This window comes from Sinocyclocheilus rhinocerous, unplaced genomic scaffold (assembly GCF_001515625.1).
Source record: "Sinocyclocheilus rhinocerous isolate Xijiao unplaced genomic scaffold, SAMN03320098_v1.1 scaffold940, whole genome shotgun sequence".
NCBI classification, from domain to species: Eukaryota; Metazoa; Chordata; class Actinopteri; order Cypriniformes; family Cyprinidae; genus Sinocyclocheilus; species Sinocyclocheilus rhinocerous.
In genome coordinates, this window is record NW_015670976.1 from 520,769 (window position 1) to 532,408 (window position 11,640).

Below are 11,640 nucleotides of genomic sequence, written 5' to 3' on the forward strand. Positions count from 1 at the left end.
GATTTAACTGCGGTGACACACAACATGCCTTTATGTTAAAATTAAATAAACCCACTTCTCATAAAGAACAAGAACATGGTCTTCTTTTTAATGAAATACCAATGGTTATATAGGCTAATTATGCATTCTTTATAGCAACTTGTTTACCGTATTCTTCATTATTTCAAGCAGACATATTTATTTCTATAAATAAATTTAGATTAATCTTTAAGACTACTAAAGTTTTTCAGTCAAGAGCAATGCGTGATTTTCTGTCTTTCTTTTGTTGCTTGATTAACATCAGTGACTCGGACAATAGCAGCTAAATTAGGCTGCTGTCCCTTTAAAACCTAATGCACGGCTGCAATGGATGCAATGTACTGAGACACGTTGTCCTTACTGTTTACGTTCACTTAAGACGTAATCAACCGTGTTTACGTGAATATTCGCCAAAACGGACAATTCGACATCATTTTGTGTGCAATTCTCCATTCATGCGACGCGAAAGAGTACTCGCGCGCTGTGAGACGCGCTTTTGCGCTCAGAAAACCGGACTGAATTGAGTTCTCTCTTGCGTCGTCAGATTTATCCATATGTCTGCTTTTCTCTTACTCCCACATATTGAAATTTTTTAATGTTTTATGCGACGTGCAGCAAGTGTATTTTAGCTTATGTCCCGCCGGTTCATATGTACGCATCTAACCTCCGAACCACGCAGCAGATTCGTTCTGAATGAATCTCTTCCCAAATCGTCCCTACCTAACATTTTCGTCTCGTTTTTATTCGTTGACGAAAATGTCAATAGATTTACGTCATAGTTTTTGTCATTCAAAAAGAGTTTTAGTTCGTTATCGTCTTGTTGTCATTGGTGAAAAAAATGTCGTTGACGACAATTATGACGAAAATTATTCGTCAACGAAATTAACACTGCTGCATTGTCAAGGTAGCAATGTTTAACTGTGTGAGCGCATGCGGCGGCGCCGCCGTAATCACTTGAATTTTTTTCCTTCTAACAGAGGAAGCAACTACTCATTTTAGTCATAAAGATAATCGGAATTGTAAAAAGTTTGCTTTTATTTGTGTACATTCACAATAAAAACAAATCTTTGTGCTTTTGTAAAATAGGCCTAAAGAAAAATTATCTTGGTTTCCTTTCACGCACAACAAAAATGAACCAAAAACTCTGCATAGGCTACTTGTTGCACAGTTTTTTCTTTCGTTTTCTTAATTTATTAAGTAAAAATATATCATTGTTTGCTGCTTTTCGCGCATGTAAAATGAATCCCCGGAAAACAAATGTTAGTATTTTTAACGGGTCACAGCCGCTTATCCTTTCTAATTTATTTCAATTCTAATTTAAAATAACCTTGTCGGTTAACGGTTAATAATCGGTTAACGAGCGACGGTTGTCGGTTAAGAGAAATAACCGAAATGAACATCCCTAATACCATCTTTATGTTGTTTCTACATTAATTTGGAGGTTCATTGTGAAATTGTGACAATATTAATATATTAATATGCGATTGATTACAATTACAGAAAAATGTGTGATTAATAAATTTTTTTTAATCAATTGACAGCACTAATTTTAACCTTTTATAGATGTTACTCTTGGTAATATTAGTTCATCTGACTGCTCAATACGCATTTCAATTTATTTCTAATTTTTTTAGCCCCCCCCCCAATAGAAAGAAATCGGGACAGCAACCCACCCCTTTGGCCCCCTTCGAATTTTCAGTTCGATAATCCGACCCTTAAAGGCAGGGTATGTGATTTTTCAAAAACACTTTAGAAAACTGATTCGGGTCGAATAGTAAAACAAACTTGTAGCCAATCAGCAATAAGGGGCGTGTCTACTCATGATGTGGAGGAGAGAGCTTTCAGTGCATGGGACGGACATTAGCCGAGCCGAGCGACAGAAAGATAGAGATGGCGGATAAAAAACAAAAGAGGAAAACGTCTGCGGAACGATAAGGCAAGAAGTAGGACCCGTGTAAATATCGGATCAGCTTTCCAGCGCTGGAGAGAACTCAAGGAGCGGAGGCCTGCGATCGGACGCCGAGGTTGCTATGTTTCTTCTCAGTAGGTGAGTAACACCGTGTCTACAACAACTAAAGTCTGCCTACACTGGACGCGAGAAAGAGGTCAAACGACCGTTGAAAACCATTTGAAATTTAGGGGCGTGTTTGTTTTGGTGATTTCAAATATCAACATTGGCTACCAGAAATCACTTACTCTGCCTTTAAATGAAGCTGATTGAATAGCCCTGGTGTAATCGTTAACATGATTTTTTTAAAATCATAATATTGCGATTGTATGTATTAGGCTACATATGTAGTTGTGAATGAAAACCTGTGGATTTGGTGCCATGGAACTTTGAAGGATATTATACATGAGAGTTCAAGGAATTGTCTTTGGACTTGTTTTATTGAACTCTACAGTATATGAGGAGCTCGGTCAGTTACTATATAATATTGTTTTTGAATATTACAGAGCATTTTCACAGTGCTGAGATGAGGGCTCATTGTGCTTGCTGTGTTTGCTCTTACCTCCAGTGGAATTTCAGGCTCAGCAGTGCTTAGTAGTGGTTAGGCTGCATATTGACATGCTTGCACACCTTCCTCAGTCCATTGCTTTATAGAAGTCGTTTGCGTCCTGTGATGCCAAAACATTTGTTAAAGTTTGGACAATGTACCTCAATACTTCTTCATTCTGAGCATTGCTTTTATAGATACTACTAGGGATGCACAGATATAGAAATGATGGCCGATACCAATTTTCATGATTTTATGTTATGCTATACTTTATTACTCTATACTGTATAACTTGGATCACATTACTGTTTAAAATGGGATTCAGAGTTTTAAGTTAATTTTAAGTTTTGAATTTTAGTTTTAGGTTCTATTGAAGTTTTAGAATTTGTCATGCTTCCCATTATAAAGACATAAAAGGGTCACTGATATATTGTGCATCCCTAAATATTACAGCATTTTATTTTTGTATTAAATGTCAACTTTTGTTGCTATCATCACTGTAGGTAGCAAGTAAAGATTACTGTACAGTATTTTTATCGCTTACCAGATCAGATATTTGACAATTTACAGTTGTGCAACCGTGAATTGTAAAAACAAACTATCTGATGTTTTTCAGAGGGGGCATTTCTGTGTTTATTTTAAGTCACAAACTGAACCTGTTAAAAGATCTAAATGCCAAATGATCTGCAAAGTTTAAATGAGTGATATATTGATATAAACTACTCTTATTATATACATTTTTAATACCGATCTTTTGAAATATTATGAATGTCTTTACTGTCACCTGCTAGGTTCTTATTAATTTAATGCATCCTTGTTAAATAAAAGTGTTACTTTATTTCAAATAAATGCTGTTCTTTTGATATTTCTATTCATCAGAGAATCCTGAAAAAAATGCATCAGACTTTCCACAAAAATACTAAGCAGCACAACTATTTTCAACACTGTTAATAATTATAAATGTTTCTTGAGCATCAAATGAGCATATTTTGAATGGTTTCTGAAAAATAACGTATCACTGAATTGCATATGCATATTAATATATATTAAAATAGAAAACAGTTATTTTAAATCATAATACTTGTAAAATACTTGTAAAATTGAAAATGATTACTGTTTGTACTGTGGTTTTGATCATATAAATGCAGCCTTTGTGAGCAGGAGAGACTTCTTTCACAAACATATTACAGACCCCAAACTTTTGAAACTTTTAATCCGTTCTAAATTCGTTCTAACATGCAAAGGAGTTCACCAGGAGCGGTTGTGTGTTACACAGATCCATTCTGTAATGCACATTTTTGACATTTCTATTCATCAGAGAATCCTGAAAAAAATGCATCAGACTTTCCACAAAAATACTAAGCAGAACAACTATTTTCAACACTGTTAATAATTATAAATGTTTCTTGAGCATCAAATGAGCATATTTTGAATGGTTTCTGAAAAATAACGTATCACTGAATTGCATATGCATATTAATATATATTAAAATAGAAAACAGTTATTTTAAATCATAATACTTGTAAAATACTTGTAAAATTGAAAATGATTACTGTTTGTACTGTGGTTTTGATCATATAAATGCAGCCTTTGTGAGCAGGAGAGACTTCTTTCACAAACATATTACAGACCCCAAACTTTTGAAACTTTTAATCCGTTCTAAATTCGTTCTAACATGCAAAGGAGTTCACCAGGAGCGGTTGTGTGTTACACAGATCCATTCTGTAATGCACATTTTCTGTTATTAGAGTTCTTTCATTGGATTTTAAATAAATAATGTGCACTTTTTTTGAATGTGCCATATACTGCCATTGTATTGTATGATATATCTACTATATACACCATAACAGCCATTGGCCACCTTGCTCTCTCAGCTCAGCTTCTTTCCTTTTTCAGATTTATTTACATGCATTTTTTTTTTTGTACAATTTGCCAACTTTTTTTTTTGTGAATCAATCATGAATTTAGTCATGTTTTGTCAGCTTCTATATATTTTAATGGTATTTGAATTCTGTGCTTATTTTTGTTTGTTAGGGCGTTTTAATTGAAACGTTCTCATTTCAGAAGTATTGACTACGCTCTCCTTTCATAGACCTTGATCTTGTTTGCGAGACTGTATGACTGAATGCAGTGTGTTCATACAATCCAGCAGTGTAACCACATGACGTGTGTCATAAGTGTAGAGGTGTTACGGTCATGTATGGTTTGAGTATTGATTCCCCATGCTTCTGCGCTGCTTACTGTCGCTCTGTAGTTAGATCTGTGTGTGTGTGTGTGTGTGTGTGAACCTCTGACCCAATGCTCACTCTCCTGTCTGCTCCTCAGATTGTGTCCAGTTTCAAAGCCACCACGTCTCGTGCAGTGTGTCAGCTGGTCAAGGAGTACGTGGGACACCGGGATGGGATATGGGACCTGGCTGTGACTCGGGTTCAGCCGCTGGTTCTAGGCACAGCTTCAGCCGGTAAATCTGCCACAGGCACACTTACCTTACCCATTATTTTTGTTTCAATCAAGAGTTTTTTTGCCCTGTCCTGATTAATCCAAACAGCATTAATTATTGCCTTTTTCTCAAGTATTATGTAAATACATATGGATATCTCTTTATTTATACAGTTCTATATAGAGTACAAATCTGTACATAAATCTACTGTTCCAGATTCATACACATAATTTTTTGTTAAGTCTTACTATTTAAATGTTTTTTCTGTTCTCATGTCAGATGTGTATGTATGTATGCATGTGTGTATGCATGTGTGTATGTACCAGGAGCACCTTAAAAAAACTAAAAAACAACAACAACAACAAATTCCTAGTGTGTTTGCGCACACCTGGCGAATAAAGCTAATTCTGATTCTGATAAATAGTCAAAAAGACTGTATTTTTATTAGAATCTTAATATCACACTTATTTCCTTTTCATAAATCTATTTTACACTAGGTTAAAAAAATTTTACACTAGGACCTGAATAACAAAAATGTCCTTATTTAAACCCATTAAAAAAATAATGCATAATCCCAGTGCCATATAAGCATAAGATTATGCATTCCTCGGCTTTCAAAATTCTTTTGGCAAAGCTTCAGACTTTGTACTATTTTAAATTTTTGGCCTATGGAGCTAATACTAAAAAAGGCATATTGAATTTTGAAAATTATGAAATTATAATTGGGTGGGTGTACTGTGAATTATGATTTGTATGCGTTTACTGAGAAATTTGTGTGTGAGAGAGTGGTAGTTTTTGTTGTTTATTATTGGCATATCCAAAACTGTAATAATAATAATAATAATAACAATAATAACAAAAAATTGTATATGGAGGAAAAAAAACAAAAAACAGTGCCATTATGTAAACAGACTGACATTTTAAAGGGTTAAAATCTTGAAAATGAATACATTTTTGGTAGCTAAGATGTTGGTTTTAAAATGTATGTCAGTGAAAGCTTAAAAAATTAATTTATAATATTTTATGACCGTTTTTTTGACATGGACATTTTTCGAAAGTCGTTTTTGTTTTTTTATTACATTTTTTTTTCAATGAAAAGTTACCCATTCTGACTTTTTGTTTTATGTTTATTTAATGTTTTATTGCCGATACAAATCACAAATCTTAAATTGTATTTAGACATGCCCTAAATTTTGACATGCCCTTTGCTCAAGTTGCAAATCATACACTAATACACTGCTGTTCAAAAGTCTGTCTTTATGCTCTCTTATGTCTTTTTATGCTTAGCAAGGCTGCATTTATTTGTAGAAACAGTAATGTTGTAAAATATTTTATTACAACAATTTTGTTTATGGATATATTTTAAACTGCCTTTTATTCCTGTGATTGCAAAGCTGAATTTTCAGGAATCATTCTATCATTCTTCATTCTTTAGATCACTGCTCCATGCTGTGGAGTATTGAGACTGGAAAGTGCCTGCTAAAATATGCTGGTCACGCTGGATCAGGTGTGAAGATTTGTGCCTGTAACTCTGGTGTTAGTTTTGTAAACTTACATATTGAGATTGGAATCTTCATATTTGACATGCTTTGTTATTTTGTTTTCTTGCAGTCAACTCCATTAAGTTCCACCCCACAGAGCAGATGGCGCTTACAGGTATACAACAACACGTTCAATGGGTTTTACACACTTCCATGTGAAACAATAACAGTGTAGATTTCCCGTTTTTAATGGATCTTCATTTTGATGAACCGTGGTCTTTTAGTCTTTGCTGTTTTCAGCTGATAAGGGAACAAAACGTCACTAAACATCACTTGTATTGCGCCTACTTTCCAATTGATTATTGAATACTATTAATATTTAGCTTCGGTTTTCGGCTAAATGAAACTTTACTTTTGGTTTCGGTGAATCACTAATTTTGAGAATATTATGCATCAATTAAGCATACACCGCTTTATCAGGGACATTTATTATGAAAGCAAATAGAGTAATTTCCATTAAAGGGGTCATATGATGCGATTTCAAGTTTTCCTTTCTCTTTGGAGTGTTACAAGCTGATTGTGCATAGATAAGATCCCTGAAGTTGCAAAGACTAAAGTCTCAAAACCAAAGAGATATTCTTTATCAAAGTTAAGACTCTGCCACGCCCCCCTAAAACGGCTCATTCTAACACGCCCCCACATATCTACCCCACTATGTGGAAATATTTGCATAATCCCGCCGCAAATGTGCACGCAAAGAAAGAAGGCATGGTGTCAGTAACCGCAGTTAGTGTTGAAGCAGCATGTCAGGGAGACGCTGTGTGTTTCAGTGCGAAAGCAAAAGCACTTTATTTGGATCACTTACAACAGAACAGCAATGCATTTTATGGACGACCGTTTCGTGAACCTAGGAGAGGAGGTAATGCGGATTAACCGTGGCTTGTGTACTGCAAACACATACCAGCTTCCTCACTGTGTCTGTCACGCGACTCTGTTGTCCTTTCGGGCTTGAACTGATGGTAAAACTAATGACATTATTAACTGTCTTGATATTTATTTTGAAAGCTTGAAGCTCGCGATTATGGTAAGGGGCGTTACATTTCCGACAGGTGCTTGTGGTGTTCGGCCAATCACAGTGCACTGGGTCAGCTGGCCAATCAGAGCGGACTGCGCTTGTCAAAGGAGGGGGCTTTGTAGAAAACGAAGCGTTTGAGAGAGGCGGGGCATAGAGGACCTATAATAATGTACAGTATTTGAAAAATAATGTGTTTTTTGAACATTAAAGCATGTCAACATATTCTGTTACACCAAATACACAAAATAATGATCTTTAAAAAAGCATCATATGACCCCTTTAACTAACTTGTTGCTGATGCATGATTATAAACCGTTATTACACACTAAAGTCTGCATGTATGTGAGCAGTTGCTGATGCAGGAATCACATCTCTTACTGTGAATCTGTTAATGAGGTTTCATTTATCCCGTGACTGAAGGCTATATTGCCTTTTAATATTTATTTTAGACTGAATAATAAATCTTTTTTTCATGTCTCTATTTGTATCTCTCCCCCCACCTGTCAGATGCTTTTAAATGTGATTTGATAGATGACTGTCCTTTTTTTTTATACTGCTCCATCTGTGTTTGTTTTGCTGACAGCATCCGGGGACCAGACGGCACACATCTGGCGTTACATGGTACAGCTGCCGCTTCCTCAGCCCCCAGCAGACATCAGTGTGAGTGTTAAAACACACACACTCACACTTTCATATTTCTGTGTCCTTTTTATGTAATGATGCTTCTCCGATGCATCGTCTCTCATCCAGGTGTCTTGCTAATGCAAAAAGTCAACATGAATGCTGAAATCAGTATAATTTATTAGCAATTTTTGTGGACAATTTATAAGTGCATGTTATTTGAAAGACAAAAACAAAAAAAAGGTTTGTTGTTTTTTAATATATAGGGCTGCAGCATTAACTACACAGAGCCGTTGTTCACCGACAAGCTGCGCAAAACATGCGCAAAATATGATCGTGGTTTTGCGCAGCTTGTCAGTGAACAACGGCTCTGTGTAGTTAATGCTGCTCCATGTGAAAGCCCGCAGGTGATGGAGATTTACCGCTGATTAAAGAACCGGCTTTACTGACAAGATGCGCGTTAAATATCGCATGCGATTTATCGTGCAGCCCTATTAATATATCATGAAAACTTATTTCAACCCGGTGAGTGAACAGCAATATGAAAGCGGCTTCACGAGACTAATGATGAGCAAATATACAACAGAGAGAGAATTAAATTCAGCGCTTTTATTTCCAACATGCGCTCATTCATGGCTGTAATATTTAACTCATGCAAAATTACGTCTTTATTGGGAGAGGATCTTGACGGATTATCTACGTGACTCCGACTTCACGAGACTAACGATAAGCATAGACAACAGAGAGAGAATTCAATTAAGCGCTTTTATCTCCAACATGCGCTCATTCATGGCTGCATATTTAATTCAGGCAAAGTTACGTCTTTATTGGGACAGGACTTGACGGATTATTTTACATGACTCCGTGAGTTGGTCTCTATTTCTTAGAGCCAAGCTGCATAAACTACATATCAGGCATTTATGTAATGCATCTAATTTGTGCATAAATGGCTGTTATGTTAAATAAAGTTTACTAACTACAGCAAATCAAACCTGCACCATGTCGTTTTTGTTGTCTCCTCTCCCCTCAGACACGTTGCAATGGCGATCCTGCGCGCAATTCTCAAAACACCCACAACATGGCGGCGTTTATTGGTGAATCAGATATTACAAAACCGATATCCGATTATGGTAAAATGCTTAAATATCGGGAAAAATATCGGTAAATCGATATATCGGTCGATCTCTAATTCTTATTAAAGATCCAAAAGTGATTTTTCTCTGTCCTTTGTTATTTGGTTAACATTAATGACACAGACAGCAGCAAGTTTATTAGGCTGCTGTCCCTTTAAGACCGACTGCACTGATCCAAAATACTGAAACACATCCGGTTTTCACCCAAAAGTTACATGGTGTAGCATTACAATGTTCAGTAAATGGCTGTAAACGCATAATTTGATATATTAGTTATTATATTATTTATTAATATATTATTTCAAAGTCTGAATTAGCTTTACATACCTTCATTTCATGACTCTTTTTTTTCTTCTGTGAATCAGGCCTCGCTGGACGATGACGTGGACTTCTCTGATAAAGATGAGGCCGATGGGGAGGCAGATGGGCCCAATGAATGCCCCACTATCCGTATCGCCACAACGACCTTGAAGAGCCACCAGGGTGTGGTGATAGCAGCTGATTGGCTGGTGGGAGGAAAGCAGGTGGTCACTGCATCCTGGGATAGAGCCGCCAACCTCTATGATGTAGAAACCTCAGAGCTGGTGCACGCCCTCACAGGTAAACCAGCCACCGCTCTTCTCCACTGCTAAACCGGTTGCTTTTGTGGCTTTCTTGGTTTCCTTTGCCAGGGTTTTAGGGTCACATAGCTCTGATTTACACGTGTGTGTGTGTGTGTGTGTGTGTGAGTTTGCAGGTCACGATCAAGAGTTGACCCACTGCTGTACTCATCCCACCCAGCGTCTGGTGGTGACCTCATCCAGGGACACCACCTTCCGTCTGTGGGACTTCAGAGATCCCTCCATCCACTCAGTGAATGTCTTCCAGGGCCACACCGAGTAAGTCACATGATCTCGATTCTTACATGCCAGACATTTCACTGTCTACATAAAATATGATACAAAATTAACACTTGCCAAGTGCCAAATGAGAGTAAAAATGAAATTAAAGTGATGCAAAAGCTCTTCTAAAGTCAAGATCAGTGACTAACAGTGCTAGCAACTTACTAAAATTTAGCTAGGAAGCCAAAAGACTTTATTATCATAACTCCAGAACTCGGTGTGGCAAGACATTTTTGATGTTGCATCACCGAAGCGAGAATATAACGGACAAAATCTGTAAGGGTCTCAACAGTTGTGTGCCTGGCAGTGTTTTAGTGTGAGGCTGAAGCCTGTGTTTTTGAAAGTGACACTTTAACAAATCTATATTAAATATGAATTAGGGCTGGGCAAAAAATCAAATGCGATTTTCATGCGCATCTCGTCAGTAAAGCCGCTTCTGGTGATTAGTAGTAAATCTCCAGCACGTGCTTTCAGATGGAGTGGCATTTACTACACAGAGCCGTAGATCACTGACAAGCTACACAAAATCGCGTTCAAAATCGCAGGCGATTCATTGCCGATTTTGAATGCAATTTTGTGTAGCTTGGGTCGATTTTTTGCACAGCCTTAATATGAATTATCTAGTAGAGACAACAAAATGTATTCTTAATCAAATAATGCAAAATATAAAAATACTATTTCATGACTGAGAAGAAATAATTATGGCTGATAAATCAGTGACCAGTGATATTGTTAACTACAACTAAAAAATAGGATTTTTGTTACTGAAATAAAGCAGAAATAAAATTTAATATTAGATAAATAAATAAATAACATAAATGAAAATGTTGCCTTGGCAGCTAACTGAAAGAAAAAGTTAGTCGAAGTACTGAAATTACTAAAACTGAAATATTATATGAAAGCTAAATAGAAATCTAAAACAAAAACTGAAAAAATTAAATGGCTATTTTTAACTAAAACTATTAAAAATGGTTGAAATAAAGCTGAAATGAAATGAAATATTAGATAAAAAAAGCTTGAATTAAAAAAAATAAATAAAATGAGAAATGTTGCCTTGGCAATTAACCGAAATATGTTAAGTTAAAGTACTAAAATTACTAAAACTATACTGAAAAAAAAAAGAAGTTATAATAGTATATAAATAATACCTAAAATAACAGTGATGAATATTTTTAGTTTATTTATTGTCAATTAATTATAAGAAAAAGTAACAAATGTTGTTGTCATGATACTAGGATTTTGTGGGTGTTGCTATGTGGTTGCTAAGGTACTCTCGTCGCTACGACGGATTTCTGTCAGTTCATAAAGACTGAATGATTCAGTGATAAAATCAGTGACTTGCCGCCACCTGCTGGCGGATTTAGTTTCATTTTTAGTGTATAATTTCAGTTATTTGAATCATATTTCTGTATTCAAAATTGTATGTTTAAAACATTAATCTCCACATGAATGAATGAATTTAATTGCACTCATGCCACCTCTGAGCCTCATTAAAC

The 11,640-nt window shown here is 35.9% G+C and overlaps 1 protein-coding gene across 3 annotated transcripts in view; it reads left to right on the forward strand.

Annotated features, from left to right (window-relative positions):
- The window catches only part of wdr37 (WD repeat domain 37), a 59,556-nt gene that overhangs the window by 32,077 nt on the left and 15,839 nt on the right, over nt 1-11,640 (forward strand). For all 3 annotated transcript variants that reach the window (XM_016546329.1, XM_016546331.1, XM_016546330.1), the window contains 6 exons: nt 4,839-4,974; nt 6,389-6,460; nt 6,565-6,609; nt 8,093-8,169; nt 9,629-9,863; nt 10,000-10,141. In XM_016546329.1, coding sequence (XP_016401815.1) covers nt 4,839-4,974; nt 6,389-6,460; nt 6,565-6,609; nt 8,093-8,169; nt 9,629-9,863; nt 10,000-10,141 — 707 coding nt within the window. The remainder of the gene's footprint in view (nt 1-4,838; nt 4,975-6,388; nt 6,461-6,564; nt 6,610-8,092; nt 8,170-9,628; nt 9,864-9,999; nt 10,142-11,640) is intronic.